The sequence below is a fragment of the Colletotrichum orchidophilum genome (genome assembly GCF_001831195.1).
Source record: "Colletotrichum orchidophilum strain IMI 309357 chromosome Unknown Scaffold_25.1, whole genome shotgun sequence".
Classification (NCBI taxonomy): domain Eukaryota; kingdom Fungi; phylum Ascomycota; class Sordariomycetes; order Glomerellales; family Glomerellaceae; genus Colletotrichum; species Colletotrichum orchidophilum.
In genome coordinates this window covers 262,513-283,634 of record NW_019172981.1, presented here as the reverse complement: position 1 = coordinate 283,634, position 21,122 = coordinate 262,513, and the positions used below count along the sequence as shown (strand labels likewise).

Sequence of the window (21,122 nt, the reverse complement as noted above, 5' to 3'; positions counted from 1 at the left end):
CTCTTTTGCGGCAACATCGGACAAGTGGATGGGTCTCTTCAGACGAGACTGCTGGACTTGGAGATGACGAGCCTAAAGAATGTCATTACGGACTGGTTCTAGCAGAGTAGAGATGTAGCGCTAAATTACCGTGACGAAGACAATGAACAAGACAGCTCCTAGAGCCAGAGTTGAGAATGAGGCCTTCCATGATGACTTTAAAATAAGAGCAAGGCCGAGAATACAGAAAGCACATGGGATGCCGATCAAGGTAGATGCACCCGCCATGGCGTCGTCTTTCAGATTGCTTTATATCTGTGCTCAAGTGCCATGCCTCATTACGAATATGCTGCTGCGGCGTGGCTCGAGTCTGTAACAATTAGTGTCAACAGTACTTCGTGAACAGCTGTTCTTCGCCCTGTAGGCGAACCATTACTTACAGCTGACCTCCTGTAAGTCAATGATGTTACTTTCCCTCCTATTTAGCAATTTCTTGGTTGAATGAAATATCAACAGCGTTTTGATTGTGTTGAAAACAACAATTCTCACTTGTCGCCGAGGAATCAAAGGTCCTCAATTCATGAGATGGACAATCTTCAAGCGCTGGATGTTAACGCACAGCTGGCAAAGTCGCTGAGGAACCTAAATTGTGGGGATGTGATTGGGTCCAATTGAACCGCCTGCATGCTTTGTGCTGCCCTGTGTTGTGTCGAGGGCGCTGGACTGTGAGCTTCCGCCTTGCACCGTCAGTTAGTGCAGCCCACTAGGAGGTTCCTGACAGAAAAAGCGGATGACCTCATGTGCCTGCTGGGACTTGACGACCCCTGTGGCTTCCCCTGCTTTCTGCCAGGAACACGCCCAGACCGCCCGGCAGAATCCAGAAAGTTCCGGGCTACAACAATATCGAGCAAAGACATATCGTCAACCTGCATAAATGCTCTGTGTGGCCCGAGGAGCCTTGAACCTCAAAGCGCCATGGCGAACTTGAGAAGCGGCAGGCTGCTTACCTGCTTTTACTGCGGGAAGCGCTCATCAACGCGATACGATGGCCTGATTCGAGAGTTCCTGTGCCTGAAATGCGACGCAACCAACTACTTGGACGAGGTAAATAAATAAACCCACGGCGCATCGCGAGTCGCGGTTGCATCTGACAGTCACATCAGCGCGGAGACATCACCGACCCTCCCGTAGCCAAGACAACCTCGACGCCTGCTGCGACGACGTATGCGATACCACGATCTCAGTCTCCCGACTTTAGCAGCCCATCACAGAGCATCTTCTGTGCGACATGTCTCAAGAACCAGCATTTGTTCACCAGCTCCCTGGCACAATACCTACCCGAAGACCCAGATCACCCCGACTATGTCGAGCTCGAGAGGAACATGTACAAATTTCGCCGCCGACTCGAACAGCGATACCCCCAAATTTGCGCCCAATGCGAACCCAAAGTCCAAGCTCAGTTGGATCAAGCTGGCTATACGGCGCGGACCGACCACTTGCGACGCATGATGGATAGGAGCAGGAAGGTCCGGGTCGCTCCAAAACAATTGACGTCGCTGGATATCGCGGCCAAGGTGGGCAAGTGGCTCTGGTTTGTGGGAATCTCTTGTCAATACCTGTGGCATGTCGCGTCGTTGTCTGTTGTCTTTGCGGTGGACCAGAACGAGGGACCACTGCGCGATCCCGATGCCGAAACAACAATGGCTCAAAGGCTGTCGCTCGCTCTCACACTGCTTCTCCCTCACCCTGAGAGGTTGATATACTGGAGTCTATGGGCAAATGCTGTGAGCATCTGGTGGAATCCAAAATTTGTCCAGGTCTTCCGCGGTTTCTCTCGCCATATCCTAGGTCTGTCGCACTGGTATACCTTTCAGGGGCTCATCATCTTCACGAGATTTCTGGCCATGAGAATGACCGAACTGAAAGGCGGTCGATCGGCCGAAGGGAGCGCCCAGATGAGCCTTCATGGACTGATGGCTCTATTGATGTTGGCTGTAAGCACTGCTCCTCCCAGTGTTTTGAGATGCTGCTGACTTCATGTTGTAGATATACATACTCGCCCAACGATCTGTACACGTCGACATGACACCACTATTCCAAAACACCGGAACACCTGCTGCGTCACCACCGAGACCGCAACAAGCGCAAGCTCGAGAGGATGACAACAAGAACATGGCTAATCTCCTCGACGACATCCTGGCCGAGTCCAGCCCGAGGCCCGGGATTCCTCCGAGTCCAACGAGTGTTGGCTCAGCTTCACCAGCACTCTTCCAGCGGGAACTGCAGCACCGATCGAGCAACCGAAACATTGGCATTAATACTCCTCATAAGCTACCACAGCCCCAGTATTCGGAGGAAATGGACTGGTCCCCGACTCAGTCCAAACACCGAGCCTTTAACGACTTTGGACCTCCGAAGGCCCCGAACCAGGTATTTGGGCAACCAGATCCAGGCCCGAACTCGAGCCCGTTCTGGTACAAGGTTCCTCCCGCGCCGATAACACCGGCGCAGAAGCTTCGCAACGGTCCCAAAGTGTTGACGAAACCGGTGGAGAAAAAATCCATCTTCTCAACCGGCAGGACGGATGCGTCTCAAGCGCGGGGCGAAGACGCGAACGGCGACGCGGGCAGGGTGGCATTCGCGCAGCCCACGTTCTTCGCGCCCTCGGCATCGAACCCCAGCGATCCACGCAGCTCCCTGGCCGATCTACTCAATTCGAGTTTCACGCTGAGCCTAGACGACGACGACGACGAGGGAGAGACGACGACAACGACGGAAACAGGAAATAGGCACGCCGAGCCTGCGCTCCCCGGACCCTCGGTACGAACGGTCGGTCTGCGTAATAACCGCCTACTGGACGTTTTCACCTTGGCGATCCTCCTCGGCGCGTGGCTCCACGCGACGTCTGCATCATACCCGTACAGCCGGGACGTAATGCTTGGCGCCATGCTGCTAAGCATGACCATTGCCATCCACCTCACCGGCGACGCAATCAGGGACATGCGCAACGAGAACACGCCCACCTGGGCGTCCATCATCAACACGTCGCTGGGGATAGCGGAGCTAGCGGTGGCATGTCACTTTGCGCTCCAGATCTGGAGCGATCGGACGCCGACGTCCGGATTACATGGCGCTTCGGTCATTGGTGCGATACTCGCACATGAGATGTGGAACGCTGCTTGCTAGAGACGGTAGATCCCGTTTGGAGGTGTGGAGGGAGAAACATCAAGAAGAGAAACTTGGAATGAGTAACACGAAGCATTGGGTTGGCATTGTTTATCGGCGTTTGTCAGACTTTGGGTATAAGGCTGCATAGGGGTACATAGTAGAGCATTGCCCGGGCGACCACAGGGAGTTTTTACAACAGAAGAGAAGGTTTTGCTGCGTCTCTCGGTTGGTTATTGGTACAGTGGAACTTCGTCATTAGATAGACATTGATACGTCGAACGGTGTCACGCTCCGTCGGGGTGGCCTAAGGGGCTTGGTGAGATGGGATTGGAAATGGGATTATCGATCACTGCACACTGCCGCTGTTCCACGCTCTTTTTTCCCTCTCCTTTCTTTTCGCCCGCTCTTATTCTCTCTCCATCTGTCTCTAGAGAAATGTGACTTGTTAGCCTCTGCGAGTGGTGTGGTCCAGCTGTCTGTTTGGCACCGCTAGCCCGCCCATTAGTGGTGCGACGCGCTTTTACTTTCGGTCGAGTCGGGTGCGCCGTTGAGCAGAGCTTACACGGCTGACCGAGACGGACGGATTTTTACTCGGCTACCCTCCGAGGTAGACCGACGCTACGGGCCTACGGCGTAAGCTAGAATTTTACTTTGATACTGCTCCAAGCTAGGTCGTGTGCTTGTGTGCTTGATGGGGGAGCTAGCACACGCCAGAGGCAACGCCATCGCGTCGTTCATCGCATGGCTGGACTCGCCTGCATGCCGTCGGAGTTGCGATTGCATAACGCTACCGTGTTTTCGTGCATCGTGGGCTTTGGGAGAAGGGGGGGGGGAAAGCATGGGGGTTTATTTTCTCGGACGGTGCACGCGAGGCGGCGAGGGTCGTAGAGGGGTTCCACTAGTTTACGGTCGGCCGTGGGAAGCAAGATGCCCAGGATCATTGTCGGCATCTCAACTTTTTTGGGCCTTCTAGGACAGAGACCCGAAATTGTGGACAACTGAGAGTGAAGCAAGAAAGTCCGATAGACGTTGATGAGAAATGCGGGTAGTCTCCGCCTGCGGTGGGACGCAAGCCCGCCCGTTCGCGAGGTTACCAGACTTAACACCGAGATCGTTACGGATCATCCCTGGTCAGCCTTCATTGAGAAAGTCTGACAGGTATCCGCCGCTCGGTGCCGAAAAAGGCGAATGTGGCCGGTCTCCGCGAGCCCTGTCGGCGCCAACCAAGGGTCCTAGCTCGGTGAGTGGAAGCGGCTTTAGTTGTATTATTATCCTTGACCAAAAATAAAATATAGTGCAGAGAGAATTTTATATTGCGAAAAAAGTTCATTGTGCACCTGTATACATTATAGTCGCCATAAAGTTACGGATACCGTAGCCTGAAAACATTGTGAACGTGTTCGTTTTCGTGTGATGCTTGCGGGGGTTGTTCAGTTGTGTCGGTATTTCCGAGTGCGAAAGTTTTTCTTGATTTGAGGCTCGGTAGGGCAAGCCAGCGTCACCGAAACCGTGACGGAGGCGGCTCGAGTGTACAGGAGGGCAGGCAAAGGCTTCAAATGTTTGGCGAAGAGTGAGGTAATGCCGTCACGTTGAAAGCCTGGTTGAGACGGAACTGGGTTGGTTCGAGTTGGAGTGTTTGCTTTTTTCCGTCTTTTGCGTCAGCTCAGGTACACCAATGTACCTACATTTCTTTCCTCGCCGTAGGCCAAGGTAGTTACCAGGAATTCGGTACAGAAACCCCCAAGCCCACCTCGTCCGACCCATGCGTGGGATTCCGTACGGCTTACGCAGCCTGACAGACTCTGCTGAAGCCGCGGATGTTTGCACCATAAGACCTGCTCGGTCCCTCTGAGGGCAAATGACGTACCAAACAGGCTGGCACTACGTAGACAGTGACAGGATGCCATGGTCTGGAATGACGACGAAGCACGAGGGGCCGAGAGCAGAGCCTCCCTTTGTGCCTGCCATAACTGTGCATCATTAATCATCATTAATACTATTCACTAGATGCCATGTGTTTTGTGTGGAATTGAAGCGAGTCCAGTGAGAGACGAGGCAGGGCCAGGCCTGGAATGATCATTTAAGAGTCTAGCATCTCATACCGAACTCTGGCGCACCTCTGCAGCGGTTGCAGGTCGACTGAGGCGGGAAAGAGTCATGCTGCCAGGCATGGAGATCAGTCATCCAGCCTCCGTACGTCGTCGGCGCTCGATCGACGCAAGACGAGGCTGTCCGTGTGTGGCTGGTTGACGCCGTCTCGACTCTGCCCCCCGCGTCCGCGTGACATTTCCCACTAGCAATGACATGGCACGACAGGACGCAAGTGGAACAGCGGCCTTGACCCGGGGTGATGCAGGCGATGCAGGCGATGCAGGGCGCCTGTCTCTGAAGGGGCCAACCACTGCTGGACAACACCCATGCAGTACTCGTAGTCTGTAGACGTCGACCACACGACGCGCCTGTTGATCGCTGATCGCCCATGGTAGTGCGCTTATGGGAGAGTGATATTTGGAGAATCCCTGCCCGACTCTTCCCCCTCACTGGTCCAGTGACACGTGAGTGGTTGGAGACTGGTACGATGCATCAACAGCACAGTTTGATGTAGCTCGACCGACGGACTGTTACGAGCGGGACCAGGCATGTTTCTGAGATGCGACTCTTACTCGTGACTGGCAAAGTCTGGGGAAAGTCGGCGTCTGCCAACCAGTGCACTGTGCCTTACTCCATAGGCTGTTGATCCTTGGGGTTCGCGTTGTAGCGAAGCAGCCGTAATAGTAGGTAGCGTGGACGAACGCGCATCGCTCTGTCAGCCGGGTTTGAAGGGCCAAAAAAAACCGCCACTCGCGGAAGACGGGAAGAGGAGATCACCGATCATATCAAGTTTTGAGTTGAGATAGAGAGGCCCAACCACGCCGTCACGCCATCTCTGTGACGCGGCGGCAGAAAGATCAGTCGGTGCTCGCCGCCTTCCCTTTTCCTTTGCCTAGGTACCGTCCTCGTCGTGCGCCCCGTCGCCCCGTGGCTGAGGGTTGCAGATCATCTGTGGCTTCGTCAGCGCTCAGATCATCGGCGGGTTTTTTGCTCTCTGCCGCCGTTTTGCTGGTCTCTGCGCTTTCCTTTCCCTCTCTGTTGGCTGGTTCCTGATCGCTTGGCGTCCCGTCGCTGTTGTCACAAGTTGTTATGCTGTTGAAAGCAGTGCGAGACTGCCCATCCAGCCATCGTGGCATACTCTCACAGGCCTAGCATGGGGCGTGAGGATGCCAATGCTTCGTTGCTGCTTCGTTGCGCCGCCAGCGGATATCCATCTTGCCAGGTTGATGCGAGTTATGATGTTGCTGTGGATGGCATCTTCAGTACGCTTTGTGCTCCCCTCTGGAATTGTGGTACTAAACTCCGAGGGAAAGACGGTCGTGCAAGCAGGCAAGTTGCTGGATAAGAGTTGAAGGGATGTCGAGGGACGTGCCTCGCATTTCGCAGCAAAAGGGTGCTAAGAATACGGTATTACCAACCTTACCCTACCTTAGGTATGCCTAATAAGGGATTAGAAAAGGTACGTATCGCAGTCGAGGGCAGGCAGTCTGTACCTCTCCTTTTCCTCGCCCTTCCCAAGGTTTCTGTGTACGTACCCGAACTCCCAAACAACGGCCTTTCTGCCTTTCCAGCTTGGCTTCCACGGCCTGCGGTGGCCCCAAAGCTTACAAAGTCAGCTCGGCTCGGTGGCCCAGTGGGTGTCGCGGCGTCGCCATCCCAGAGTCGCACCTTGTTTGTTTTTGGTCTAGTAGACGTACCCTTGCTGCGTCCCCCACACTGAGATCTGATGTATCTCTAGCTGTGAATCGGGCGAAAGATACATGGTCAGCCGAGTCTTCACTCTTCCCGGCCTCTCTCTGGCCTGAGGTCTGCATTGGCCAGGTCCAGCCCACCTCGTACTGGTCACCTTGGGCGCGTCGCATTTTCCCTTTTTTGATTTTGATTTTTTGTCCCTGTCTGTCTCCAGCGCCCTCCAGTCTGAAAGTGAACTGTCCTACCTAGCCAGCAGTCAGAGGTGTCGATGTACCTACCACCTACCACCTGTGCAGGTACGGCAGCTCTGGGCAGGTACGTCTCTTCCCCAAATTTTGTGATGCCAACACCCCACCCCTCCTCCTTTTTCTCCCCTTCCTGGTCCTCTCTTCCATGCTCCGACCTCCGCCTTCTAAGTCCGTCTCCCATTCACTCAGTGCCATCACCCTTCACCCATCAAAGTCAATCTTTTTTTTCTCCTGCCTCACCCTCCCCTCCCTCCTACCAAAATTCGAACCAATACTTGGGCCTTGAACCTGAGACAACCCCCAAGTCAGATCAACAAGAAGAAAAAGGTACGTAGCGGGCCTTCCCCGTCATTTCCCTTCCACTGCTGCAGGGCAGGCACACAAGTACCTTGTCACCAACCCCAAGGCCTACGGGTACTTGAGCCTTCTGGTGCTGGCGCGCTTCCTCCTCCACCGCACCCACGTCCCGCCCACCTCACGCACCGCACCGTGGACCATTCATCCAACCCATCCCACACATTACGATGCTCATTTACTAACCCGCTCCTCCCGCGCGCACCCAGGGTCCTCTGCCTCTTTCTATCTCTGCCTCACTTCTACAGCCAATACCAGTCAACCGTCCCAATAAACCCCCGAGCACTCCCCATCTCTTTCTCTCTCGCTTCCACAACTGGGACTCCCAAATTCGTCACCGAGAAACCTTGCGAAACCAACTGTCACCTGCGCCTGCGAGTGCGACACCACCATACAGACCACCCTAGCCGCGACTCTCGACAAGATGGACCTCAATTTCCAACTTGCCGCCCGTCAGGTTTCCGCCTGTGCTCTGTAGAGACACGCAAAGGGACATTTTTCAACACTGCCTCTTGTCCCACGGGAGGAAAAAATCCGATTACACGCTTTTCAACACTCCTCAAAAAATAACTACCAAGCATCACCGCACAGCGCTGTGCTCACACGACCTCTTACCCTTTCCTAACCTTTCTCCGAACCCTGAACTCTACCGCCCACGAACCCCAGAAAGCATACTTTGACGGCCGTGGACAGTCACGCGATCAAGCTCACTCCACGATCACTCCACCCACGGCTTACACCAAATCCCAAACAATGGCTGGTGCCGTGGTCTCAAAACGAAGTGCGAGACAGTTTCTCGAGGACGAAGGCGGCCACCCTGCAGAACATCCCACCTACCACCCCGCGAGACGCAATTCCAAGCAAGAAGATCCCATCCCCATTGAACTGGCCGAAAAGTACCAAGTAAAGGGACCCTCGCGGCAAGGATCGCGCGAGTCCGTTGCCGGCTCCGACTCTACTTTGGACATTTCCATACAAAAGCAGATCATGATGGCGATGGAGGACGAAGCCCAAAAGGCCGCAACTCCCGGAGAGAAAGTTTTGGCGAGGCGCGAGGACGGACTTCTCAAGGTCGCCGAGCAGTCAAAAACCCCCCCGGCCTCACCCTCGTCCCCTGGCATTGAGCGAATCTTACCCATTGACGGAAGGCCTGTCAACTTTGGCGTTGTTGTCCCTGGAGTTTATCGAAGCAGCTACCCCAAGCCTGAGGACTTTGGCTTCATCCGTAATCTTGGCCTCAAATCGATTGTGTAAGTCTTCTTGGCTGTTCAAGTATTCCTGGGCCTTTTGTACTAACCAAAACTTCAGTACTCTTGTCCAAAAAGACGATGTTGACGAGCCTTACACTGCTTTCATGTCCAGCAATGGCATTCGTCACCATGTCTTCAACATGAAGGGCACAAAGAAGGAAGCCATTCCCATTCGTACAATGAAGGCCATTCTCCGGCTGGTTCTGAATAGAGAGCATCACCCTCTTCTTATTCATTGCAATCACGGCAAGGTATGCTTACGGACATGGGCAAGTCTCCAGATAGTACACCCACTAACATGACCATAGCACCGCACTGGCTGTGTTGTTGGCGTGGTCCGCAAGGTGACCGGCTGGGAACTCAACACAATTGTCGACGAGTACCGGGCATATGCCGAGCCCAAGATCAGAGACTGTGACGTTAAGTACCTCACCGACTTTGATCTCTCAGATCTGTCAAACCTTTTCGTCCATGAAGCGAATATGCGGTTTCGGATCCGGCACTTTATGCGAGTGACGCTCTTCACTGTCTTTGTTGTGTTCGTCTGGTTCATCTCAGGGCATAGAATGCAGACCACAGCCAGACGAGTCAAAGAAGTGAGGTGATTGACCCTCTCATGGACATCACAGACTCTGGGCCCTTTGCATGATTCTTGGCATTGGGCAGACGTTCACCGGTGTCTGAACTTGGTGGAGCGCAGCACTGCACGGTGCAGCATTTCAGAAGAAAACTGGAGGCCATCACCCCAGCATCGATACCTTACACGAAGACAGCAGAAGACCAGAGAGCAATAGTGAAGGGCAGGGAGAGAAGGCTACTACAGCACCGGTGAGAGGATGATCGACGAAATGAGTCGAAGTATATGAAAGGGCACAGGAGAACAAGGACACACAAAAAGTTTGGTACATTGGGACAACCGCCCAGAAATATGCAGCACAGACTGCCAGGGCAGGGTCGGCTACTTCATTTTTCCTTTGTATGGATAGACAGAATACCGGGGACTCATCAAGAGCTGAGATGTCTCCTTTTGGCGTTTTACTCGAGACTTGGGAGGTCATCGACAATGGCATTTCATCAAGTACAGTTTTCTTTTCGGCTGTATTGTATTACTACCTTGGTAGAGTGGGTTGGACAGCTGACCGTTAGGAGAGGTAAATGACATACATCTCTGCAAACGCAATGAAAAACAGTCACAGTAACTGGATTGTGCATTTTCAAAGTTGGTGTACATGGTATTCTAAAAAGTCCATCTTTCTCATCTAGTTGCCGGCTCTCAAGTCTCTCTACCCATACTACTACTGCCTTGAGGAAGCCTTGGCTCTCCGAGGGCTCATCAAAAGCAATAGCATGATGTGTCGATCCATCATCCCCAGACGCCGGCGTTTCGCGTAACGGTGTTTCGTCCCATGACTCGACACCTCTCATTATCCGACGGGCTTCTCCTATAATCGTACAATCTTTCCTATACAGTCAAAACTACTAATATCCACCTTGGCTTGGCATTTCAAGTATTTGCCCATAACTCGGGCCGTGCCAAGACCAACCACCCGGCAAAAGAACGGCAGCAGTATGGCAGAAGTTCATGAGAAGGAGCAGACGGAGGAACATCACGCTCGTCCGCCACATCCTATCCCTTGTCTTTCTTCTCCGCACTCCCGCCACTGGTTTTACCCCTCTCTCTTCCTCTCTCTCTCTCTCTCATGACTCCCCGCCCCAGCGATTCCTCTCTTTCCTCTCTACCTCGTCCTTCTCCCGGTCGCCATTGGCGTAGACCCACGCGCCGGCGGCCGAGTTTGCGAAGCCCATACCAATGGCGGTGCCGCGGACCAGGCCTCGGGCCGTGAACTTGCTGCGAATAGGTTGCCGGCGGCGAAGGGCGAGGAGGGCGTAGAGGCCCGAGAGGGCGCAGGTGAAGCCCGCGCTATCGGTGGGGAAGCCGGCGAGGTTCACGTAGCTGCTGAAGAGGAGGGCTGGCGCGAAGGAGGCCGGGAGGATCTTAAGGGGGCGGCCGTGGAGGGCGCCGATTAGGATCGCATGGATTGCTGGCGGGAGGGGGTTTGCTGGGGAGGTGGTGATGAATGTGTTAGTGGGGGGGGGAGGGAATGGAAGGGTTGAACGGGGGAGGACGCGTACTGCCATAGTCGTGGATCTTGCTAAAGATTGATGTCTTGACGTCCTCCGTGTCTGGTGCGCTATTGTCGGATGCCATAATTGCGGCGTTGCTGGGGCTATGGTGACGTCGGCGCAAGACTTGGTTGATTCCGCGCTCGGAGAGGGAAAAAGAATATCGTCACTGATTTTTTGGAGTCGCTGCTAGGGGAGCTTTACCATAGGAGTGCTTAAGGTACCTACCTTACCTAGCTTAACCCCGTATAAGTGACGTGGGTTATCGATAAGAGGAGACCCTGTTCGGATGAGTCAGCTGAGCCTCATACCCAATCAGCTAGTCTGCGGTGCCGGTACGCCGGGGTGTCTGTCAATTTCGACCTCCATCGAGTGGATTAGAAGTTGAACAGTGTCTAGTTCCCCCAAGCTGGTCGGAACCATTGCGATTTGGTTCTCTTTTTTTTCACCTCCCTCTTCCGAGATAACAACGCGATTCCCTGCGTCGTAGAAATCAAGTATTCGACGACGAGTCCTTGACGCTCTTCAAGAGCTAATTGCAAAAAAGACCTCAAGTCAGCGAGAGCTGTCTGCTGCAGCTGGTGCGGGGGAGCATCAAGGACGCGGGCTCCAGCCTTGCATCGCCTATCTTGCCAGATTGGCATCACCCACCACGCAACATCGCATCATCCAACGAATGCGCGTAGTACGACCGCAACGTTTCTCTGTCTCCCAGATCTCATTACAGCGGTCCCATACAGAATATCGTCGATCGCAATAACTACTTGATTCCGGCCACCCTATAGCGACCACCTCGGTCCGACCTAGCAACCATCTCCACACCAACCAAAACACACACATATACACAAAGCAACCCGTCGAACCATGCCGAGCGCAACAGCCTCGGGCGCAGACACGGGCGGCGCCCGCAGCCGCGAGCACAACCAAGGTAACCAGGCGCGCGCGTACACCGTCGACCAAAAAGCCGCCGTCCTGCGGATCCGGAAATGCTCGCCGACGGCCTTTTACGACATCCTCGGCATCGAGGAGGTGAAGACGACAGTGACGGAGAGCGAGATCAAAAAGGCGTACCGCAAGCAATCACTCCTCACCCACCCGGACAAGAACGGGCACGAGCACGCCGACGAGGCCTTCAAGATGGTCAGCCGCGCCTTCAGCGTACTGGGCGACAAGGAGAAGCGCGAAAAGTTCGACCGCTTTGGCACGGATCCCGATTCGAGGTTCGGGCAGGCGCAGGCGCAGAATCCGTTTAGCGGATTTGGTAGGCGGCAGGGCGGTGGAGGAGGAGGGGGAGGGGGAGGAGGTGGTGGTGGTGGAGGTGGTATGGAGGAGATGACGCCCGAAGAGATGTTCCAGCGCTTCTTTGGCGGCGGCGGGTTCGGCGGTGGACCTTTTGGAGGTGGAGGTAAGAATGAGCAAGCCGGAATGAAAGATTGAGCGAGCAAGGCGGTCTTTGCTAACGACGGCGACGCAGGTTTCGATACGGGACCTCAGTTCGTGTTCAACTTTGGCGGCGGTCCGGGATTCAGGGTACACCAGTTCGGCGGGGCGCGGCCGCGGAGGAGGCCACGCGAGGCGACGGAGCAACAGGGCGGCGGGCTCTCGACGCTCATGGGCCTGCTCCCTATCCTGCTACTCTTTGTTTTCCCGCTCATCTCCAGCCTCTTCAGCGGCGGCGGGCCCGCGGCGCCGAGCATCGTCTACGACAACCCCAAGGGGGCCTACACGCTGGGGCGGACGACGCCCAAGCTCAACGTCAAGTACTTTGTCAACCCCAAGGAGGTCGAGTCGTTTTCCAAGGGGAAGCTCAGCCAGCTGGACCAGACGGCGGAGAATAATCTAGTGCGGACGCTGCGGTTCGAGTGCGAGAATGAGATGATGGCGAGGCAGCGAATGTATGATGCCGCGAGCGGGTGGTTCTTCCAGGACCCGGATAAGATGCGCAGGGCGGACGAGTTTGAGATGCCTTCGTGTAAGAGGCTGGAGACGTTCCGTGTGGGGAGGTCATGAAGCATGAAGTGCCGTACGGTGTTTATTTCTGTAATATGACGTCTAGAAGGGAGGAATAGAGTCAGCAGGGGAAGAGAGAGCGCCGATGAGGCGGAGGGGCATTTTTGTATGAAATGGAAAGGCTCGGAATAGCTGAGAGACGGACCCGGTTCCCGGTGGGAGTACACATTTTTTTCCCCGTCCTCCTTTCCTTTTGGCGTTTTTTGGGAGGCTTTTGAGATTCATAGCATTGTTGGGAAGCTGCCCGTCAGGCATTCTTCTCCAGGCCCTTTTCTGCCATCCTCGCGATGCAGATGCAGTATTCTTCTCATATATTCTTCATCCCTCCTCACGTCCTATCCTATCCCTCTGAAACGCGATTCGTTCTCCACGACTACCCATCCTGGTTACTAGTTTTTTTTTTCTATCCAACAATTTCCTATCTGTTGCGGGCACACATGACTTTCTCGAGATGATCCACAACTACAACTTTACCTTACTGCCCTGCGACACGATGTTGGAAGCATTCCTATTCCCCACAACGTCGTGGGACCGTCAACCCACAGGCACTCCAGCAGCGAATCCCTGTTCGACTCAACATCCCCGATGGCACAATTGGCTAGCGCGTCAGACTGTTAATCTGGAGGTTGGTGGTTCGAGCCCACCTCGGGGAGTTATTCAGTGGTTAGATTCCACAGCTTCGGTTGAGAACACTTCTTTTTGTCCTTTTCCCCTTTCCCCCTGTATTTGGGAAGGGGGGGGGAGAGGGGGGGCGACCTGTGCTCCGTACAGGGTAGTGAGTGTATCGAGCCTATCGTGGATGGACGGGATTATGAAGTGATGTGGCGGTCTTTTGTTGGTGAAAAGGATTTTGACCAATTTTGTCTTGTTTTTGCGACACTCTGTTGATTCCTCCATGTGAATGGCTTGCTTCGCCTTTACTGGTATTACATACTAGCAACACTTCAGATCCAAGTCTTGCTGCCACATGGTGTTTATGATTTGAAAGCAGCACATGTGTTACGAGTCCGTAGTTGCATCAGTATAAAGATTTACATCTCCACGACACCTTCCGGAGAGGAAACACGTCTGCCCGATTCATCCTCGTTTCTCCAGCCACGCCGGTGAAAGTTGGGTGGATTACATTCGCTGCATATTCTAGTATCTGGGTTCATCCGAGGTAGGATAAGTCGTTGAAGAGCCGCTTGGTATCATCCGTCGGTGGATTGGGACGGTTCCTCAAACTCCCCGAGACGTTGTGATACCAGTAACAAGCGCAAAATCCGCATCCGCAATGGGAAATTCATTTTTAAAAGACTTTTTGTCTTCCAAGAGGAGATCTGAGCTCTGCAGCCTTTTCTCAAACTTGGGTCCCCCCCCCCCCCGTCCTTGTTTGTTGATCGCAAAGGGCTTCGCGGAATTATCGGAATCGGGGAGTCTGGATACCTGACGGTGCAGGTGTCTACCTCGCCGCCTAGCCTCTGGTGGACGCTCTCATATCATTGCCGTACTGATATCGGCCGCCGAGGTCTCCGATGAAAGAGGACGGGGGATGGCCGGCGGTCGCAGTGGTAGCTCTGCTGCGCCGGATCGAATGGCCCGGAGCTGGCCATTCGAAAAACGCAAGCGTAGACTCGAAACAACTTAATCCAAATGTCATGAAGACGGAAAACGATAGCTTCGTCACGAGAAATTGAATGTGACCTAGAGATGGATAGCTTTTGTGACAATGGTCGCCCGGCCCACCCCCTCCCACCTCCACCACCCCCCCTTCTCCCAAACTTACGAACCGATTATGATAGTGGTTCGGCAAGAAAAGAGCGTGAACCCGCTGAATCAGCTTTATCTAGAGAGGTTCATTGAGGTAGCTGCAGGTAATTGCCGCTGCGCCGAGGCGAATTCCATCGACTGTCACCATGGAGAAAAAGGCGAATCCGGTGACCGTTCCTGCACGAAGTAGACCTCCGGCCCGCCCGTGTCGTCGAAATTTCCGGAAGCGGGACGGCGGAGTAAATGCCCCGAGAATCGTTCGTGAAATAGAAAGTTTGTTTATTGAACCCGGATCCGAATGATGAAGTCTGATCTCGTGACTCCTGCGCCTCGAAACCGGGCGCAGCTCTCCTGAGTGCCGGGGATGTATGGCTCACGCCTCAAGGGTAAACTTGGGTGCTGGGAGGGCTGTTATGGAGATGTGCCCGCTTAATAACACTTGAAACGAGGAGAGGGACGGAAAGAAAAGGTTTGCTCAAAGTTTAGACTATATACGGAGGCCTCTGTTGACCGACAGCTCCTTGCAGTCCCAAATCGGAACATTACTCAAAAGAAGCATCTCTAGATCAGGCTACATACAGGTCAACGTGCCTTCTCTGAGTAAGAGATGAGTAGTCGCCAAGTGAAATAGAATGACGGAAAAGATGCCACGACAGAAGCTTTGCAACTCATGTGTCTCCTCCAGGTAAGAAAAAGGACGCAGATTGCATCAAACCCACCCTCACCTAGCGTCAAACCGTCCCATGCGGTAGGTAACGAACGGGCACTATGGGGCACATTCGAGAGATGCGGTGCCGAGAGGAGGTGAGAAGGGGGGGACGAGAGATCAGGAATCGAGATAAAATCGACTGCCATGGATTCCCGGAACAAGGTTCACAGGCTTGGACAATGGCCTTGGTGTTAGTAAAGCCCACCCATAATGCTTCGAACGAGATTCATGCCACCGGGGGTTGTCTCTTTTCTCCCAGGTCTACTTGGTCAATGGGAGGCTCGTTGGCTCGCAAAGCTGTAAATCCAGACTATGCACATAGCCTCGTGGCAGGAACCGGCGTGTCCCCCGTCTTTGACCCCGTCTTGAAACGGAGGCTCGGGCCTCGACGAGTTGCAAAAAGGGCTGAGGGTTGTGTGAACTGTGGGTGGGCTATATGCGCGTACACAAAGCCCTGCGAGCGAACAGAGCTTTTCCACGACACTAACGTGGTAGGCGTTGGCATCCCGCAGTCCGCTGCTAAGGGCGGTTGGCAGATGGAACTTGGACGGGCGGAGGGCTTCTTCGTGGTGGACGGAGGGGCGGGGTCTGTCCCTGTCCGGATAGGTCACGGGCACGGAGCACCGGACGGCAAGCTGCGTCATTGCGCGGGGAGCACCCATGAGCAATATGGGTAAATCGGCCGGTACGTACCATTTGATGTGTGGCTGAAGCTGTGGACGCCACAGTTTACCCCCACTGGGCAACGGCGTGGGTACCTCTTCCCAAGGGTACCGTTTCTTGCTTTTTTCTATTTCCACTCGCCGTCTCTGGATGTTCCATGATGATTGATTCAATCTAGTCTCGGCCGTCTGGATCAGGCCGTAGGTGAGAACGGCTCTTTTGTTTTGCTGCCCAGTCATATCTCGGTACCGCAATGTCGTCCTCTGAGCATCAGACAGCGGGCGGGTGGTTGGCGGTGGATTGCGCGCGTGTTGATCGAATGGACGCGCAAGCTTTCGGCGACATGCTGTGCCATCTTACCCGGTAGCTCGACAGGAAAGCATCTAGGGGAGCTGCAAATTGTCGAATGGCCATGTCGTCGTCACCGTGCGTTTGCCGAGTTCGCCATATCCGCTAAAGAATGCCCATGTACTGATTGTGCTGTTCTTATCTTCCCACGGAATCAGCCATTGGCCATGACATTGGGCCCTATACGATGCTTTGCTGCATTGTAGTGAGTAGGTCTCATATGATTCCTGCAACGCTGCGGCCTGTATGCTGTTGCCTGGCGACTCTGCTTTATGGACGGAGTAGACGACTCGAGGACGTATTCAAGGATGTTCCCATGGGGTGACGTCTAACCCGGGCCAGTCAATGAGCACGTTGGAATTGCCGCTGGCTTCCGTCCCATAGGTGTCTGTCTGTATTGGAACCAAGCGCTCAGCGCTCTACGAGAGAACCTCTGGTCGCAGCTGCGGTTCCCTGTCCGCGTAACTCAAAGTGCTTGTGCCGCGCCGGGCCTGCGTCCAGAGGGCCCACTTGGTCGTGCCGCAGCGGGGAGGCGATGGTACAGAGTAGGTGGTGAAGCGAGACGGAAGATGGTGTTAATCGTTGAATGGCTTCTGGGATACTCAGGGCTGGAGACGCAAGGCAGGAATGGCAGGTGCTTCTCCGTAACAGCGTTTGTCCGAAGTCTTGGATAGCTGGCGTCTCTGCTGCCCAGACTCGAAAGAACACCGCCGGGTCCCAGTTCAAAACGTCGAGGTGTAGTAAACCTAGGAGAGGTCCGCTGAGGACTTGAAGGAGAAGAGGGAAAATGGGGAAACTGGAACGAAGAGGGGGCCACAGTCAGCGGTACGTACTGCTAGAGGTACCTTACGGAGGTGGGGAACGAAACCTGGAAGTGTAAGGCGCACCGCCACTGGTGCATGCCCGGCCAGCGTTGCGCCGTGTGTTTGCGTTGCGTGGGCTTCCTCCGTTACGACGGCTGCTGTGCTGCTTGCTCCTGCTGAAGTGCACCGGGGTTTGCTTGCTCGTTGCCGCCGCAGCTGCTGCAAGCTGGTCTTGGCTTCCATTGCTTTTGGCTTCCCAGCAGGTTCCGTTCCAAAGTTCCTCGGACTCTCTTTCTCCCAAACTCTGGCAACCTCAAGACATTTTGCTTCATTCACTTGGCAGCCTGCCTTTCACAGCATCCGGAATACACCGGGCCTCAAGAGCCTACCGCTTGACTATCTACACCACCAAACGGTCCCGGGATTGCCGTTGGACGGATTGTCTCTTGTTGGCTGCTAATCGCTTCCAGCGCAGTAATTGAGAGGTTTCCATTAACAGCCCACTACGAATGACGACACCCACTGGAGCTTCAATCTCACGCTCGCTCTCGACCTTGCCCAGCCGCTTGCTGAACATTCCCAACCTCGCTCGCAGCTCTCTCGACCGTCGCATCTTCTTCAAACCGAGCATACCCTGATCTCTCATTAATTCTCTTTCCTTGCGACGAGGGTCAGCCATCCCAACGAACCCATTCCACTGTACCCCTCCAGTCCGAGACCTCGGGACCCTCGTCGACATGGTTACCCGCAAGCCCGTCCTCAACGAGACCTCCCTCGAGACCAGCGCTGCCCCGCGTGTTGAAGACATGCGAAAGGAGGTCTGGAGGACAACAGACTCACCGTCTGACGTGGACAGCGTTTGGGACGATGCTTCGCAGCAAAAGGGCGCTGCTGCTCTAAGCCAACAAACGATACCCCACGACATTCCCGAGTCTCTGAAGCCTGGCGGGGTTGCGGCACAGGGGCCCGAGATGACCAACGGAGTTTGGAATGACGTCGCTGGCCACCAACCTTCAACCGCAGGCGAGCCAACGAGCGATTTTAACGATGTACCGCTGGTGTTACGGCCAGGACCACCACGTACACGCTCCGACACGAACCCATTTAAGCGGAAGGACGTCCGTAACGACTCCAATCCAACATCGCCGCCGGCGAACGGTACCCCGACTATGTCCCCGGCGCAACCACTCTCTCAGATGAGCACCGGCGAGATCAGTAATAATCCATGGCAGCCGGCCCTCGATCATCACGCTCAGAGAGCAGCCGCGGCCGACGCCCCGCAGCCTCTGCGTACTCAGAACAGCGGAGAGTCCGAGCGCGATGCTTGGGCTGCAACCCAAGAGCCAAGATTGCCCGCTATTTCGACGTCTCCTGCACTGCTTTCGCTCCCCTCGGAACCCACCTCACCGGCATGGGACGACCTGCCAGAGAACCAGACAAAGAAGCCAGTAGAACTGCCAGCAGCGTCAATTCCCAGCGATGAAATTGCGGACCAGAATGCCTGGGACGACCTAGGCGGTCAGAACAAGGGCAAGGGGAAGGCTCCAACCCCCGCTCCCGTTGGTCTCCCTCCCACAGTCGAAGACGGTCCCATGGATGATTGGAACCTCATCGACGTGGAGCCGCCAGCTGGCCCGCCGCCAGTCAGATCGCAAGCGCCAGACCAAATTCGCGAGAGGTCTGAACTGGTCACTGACGACAAGGTAGCGCCAGCATTGCCCCCGCGGAACGATGATGAAGCGCAGCCTCCGCGCCAACCCCCGCGGCCTGTGGATGGCAAAGCCGAAACATATCAGATCAAGAATGTCCGTTGGCATGACCACAGTGCTGAGAAGAGTCCTCGGGTCTCGCCAATTCTCGTACAGAATGCCAACGGCCCTTGCCCGCTCCTTGCTCTGGTCAACGCGCTTACACTAACGACCCCGTCATCTCAGTCGGAAACGGCCTTGATAGAGGTCCTCCGCTCCCGGGAACAAATCAGCCTCGGTTATTTATTGGACGCTGTCGTTGATGAGCTGATGAGGCGAACACAAGAAGCTTTGCCTGATGTGTCCCAGTTGTACGATTTCCTGAAAGGGCTTCACACGGGAATGAACGTTAACCCACGTTTCGTTCCCACCCCCGAAATCATCAAGGCCTTCAAACGCACCTCCTTGACTCACCTACACCCGACCGAACGGGACGACTTGATACCTGGAACTTTCGAAGATACCAGAGAGATGGCGCTGTACGCTGCCTTTGCGATTCCGCTTATCCATGGGTGGCTGCCCACTAAAAATGATCCGGCCTACTCTGCTTTTGAGCGTCAGGCCGCCTCTTTTGAAGACGTGCAAACGCTTCTATTCCGAGACGAGGAGCTGCAGGAAAGGTTGGGAGAGCTGACAGAAGAGGAAGAGCGGATATACTCAGACATACAGTCGATAAAGGCATTTTTGGAGACTTCAGCGACCCAGTTGACGCCATCTGGATTGGACGTTATAACCAAAGCCATGAAGCCTGGTTCTTTTGCCATTCTCTTCAGGAACGATCACTTTTCAACATTGTACCGACACCCTGCGACGCAGCAGCTGCTAGTGCTTGTAACTGACGCAGGATACGCCACCCACGATGAAATTGTGTGGGAATCCCTGGCTGATGTGAACGGTGAACGAACCGAATACTATTCCGGTGACTTTAGGATTGTGGGCGGAGAGCAGCCGCAGGGCAATTCCCGGGGACAACCTACCTCAAGAAACAATGCCCAAAACCGACCCAGAATCGACACGAGTAGCGTCAATGATGGAGACTGGACTACTGTCCCCGGCCGCGGCCGCAACAAGCATCTCGAGGCGGCAGCACAAGGTGACGAGATGCCCCTGTCGCCGAACCACGAGCAAGAAGATCGGGATCTCGCCCTCGCGCTTCAGTTGCAGGAAGAGGAGGAACAACGCCATAGGGCAGAACAGTCGGCCCGTCGACGCGAGAGCCAGCTTAGCGAGCAGTACATTGAGCAACAAGCCCGATTGCAACAAGGCCCAACGAGCAGACGTGCAGCTGATAGGCAGGCGGTCCGGGCCGGCGTACACAGCAACAGCAACAGCAACTTGGCGGCTTCTCGCGGCAGCCGCCGAAACTCGAGCACCAACATTAGCAACGCTACGGTACCGCCGACGTCGGGTCGCCAGCCGGGGCAACCGCCTCAGATGGTGCGGCCGCTGGTTCCTCCCACGGTTCCCGCACGCCGGCAAGGTGTGAACCGACCGGCTGACGAAGGCCTGGATGATGCCCCGCCGACATACGAGCAGGCGCAGGCGGCTGCCAAGTACGAACCACCTCTCGGGCACCCTCACCATCATGCGAGTAGTCCTGCCAACCGACAAGGTAACGGCGGGGCCGGGCCGTCATACTCACTGTCGTCCTCGAGGCCGGGGATGGGCAGCGGTCGTGGGCGTGTGCTTGGACCTGGCGGAGTGGTGGGAAGTTCGCAAGGAGGAAGAGAAAGGGATTGCATCGTAATGTGAGCGAAAGCGGCGCTCCGGCGCTTTGGTGATTGGGGCGTTTTCGTGTCATTTGAAATCTCCTGCAGGGCATGGACAGACTGCGGCTCTGCCAAGCAGAGTTGCACAAGCCTTTTTTTTTTTTTTTTGGTTGGTGGAGACGGGGGGGGAAGGGGGGGTGCGGGGGGTGGGGGGGTGGGGGGGTTGGGGGGGATTTGGAATGGTCGGGAGGGGGTGGAGAGAAGGGGGCTGAGGAGAGGAGGGTTGCACCAGCCTTTTTTTTTTTTTTTTAAACTGTACAAACAATTTTTTTTTTTAAACAGCGGGCGGCGTTGGAAACATGACTCTCATAGGATCGATAGCTGATGCGAGATCATATTTGGCGACGTTGGGGGTCCCTCGGAATTGTGTGAGCTCCCTCTTTAAGAAAAAAAAAAAAAAAAAAACGGGGGCGTGGG

The 21,122-nt window shown here is 54.9% G+C and overlaps 6 protein-coding genes across 6 annotated transcripts; 4 read left to right on the top strand and 2 right to left on the bottom strand.

Annotated features, from left to right (window-relative positions):
• Positions 1-564: 564 nt before the first annotated feature.
• Positions 565-3,165, top strand: CORC01_04036 (uncharacterized protein; the record flags this gene model as incomplete). Its single annotated transcript, XM_022615684.1, has 4 exons — positions 565-588; positions 730-1,083; positions 1,143-1,973; positions 2,026-3,165. The coding sequence occupies 4 exons, from the start codon at positions 565-567 to the stop codon at positions 3,163-3,165; spliced, it is 2,349 nt and encodes a 782-aa protein (XP_022477861.1).
• A 4,791-nt stretch (positions 3,166-7,956) lies between these two features.
• On the top strand, positions 7,957-9,387 carry CORC01_04035 (tyrosine phosphatase; the record flags this gene model as incomplete). The annotated part of the gene is made up of 4 exons (XM_022615683.1): positions 7,957-7,989; positions 8,226-8,782; positions 8,841-9,033; positions 9,091-9,387. 4 exons carry the CDS (start codon positions 7,957-7,959, stop codon positions 9,385-9,387), a joined length of 1,080 nt encoding a protein of 359 aa, XP_022477860.1.
• Positions 9,388-10,480: 1,093 nt separating this feature from the next.
• Positions 10,481-10,991, bottom strand: CORC01_04034 (uncharacterized protein; the record flags this gene model as incomplete). Its single annotated transcript, XM_022615682.1, has 2 exons — positions 10,481-10,842; positions 10,916-10,991. The coding sequence occupies 2 exons, from the start codon at positions 10,989-10,991 to the stop codon at positions 10,481-10,483; spliced, it is 438 nt and encodes a 145-aa protein (XP_022477859.1).
• A 779-nt stretch (positions 10,992-11,770) lies between these two features.
• Positions 11,771-12,916, top strand: CORC01_04033 (DnaJ domain-containing protein; the record flags this gene model as incomplete). The annotated part of the gene is made up of 2 exons (XM_022615681.1): positions 11,771-12,311; positions 12,381-12,916. 2 exons carry the CDS (start codon positions 11,771-11,773, stop codon positions 12,914-12,916), a joined length of 1,077 nt encoding a protein of 358 aa, XP_022477858.1.
• A 2,727-nt stretch (positions 12,917-15,643) lies between these two features.
• Positions 15,644-16,276, bottom strand: CORC01_04032 (uncharacterized protein; the record flags this gene model as incomplete). The annotated part of the gene is made up of 1 exon (XM_022615680.1): positions 15,644-16,276. One exon carries the CDS (start codon positions 16,274-16,276, stop codon positions 15,644-15,646), a length of 633 nt encoding a protein of 210 aa, XP_022477857.1.
• Positions 16,277-17,925: 1,649 nt separating this feature from the next.
• CORC01_04031 (uncharacterized protein) lies at positions 17,926-20,688 on the top strand (the record flags this gene model as incomplete). Its single annotated transcript, XM_022615679.1, has 1 exon — positions 17,926-20,688. One exon carries the CDS (start codon positions 17,926-17,928, stop codon positions 20,686-20,688), a length of 2,763 nt encoding a protein of 920 aa, XP_022477856.1.
• Positions 20,689-21,122: the final 434 nt, after the last annotated feature.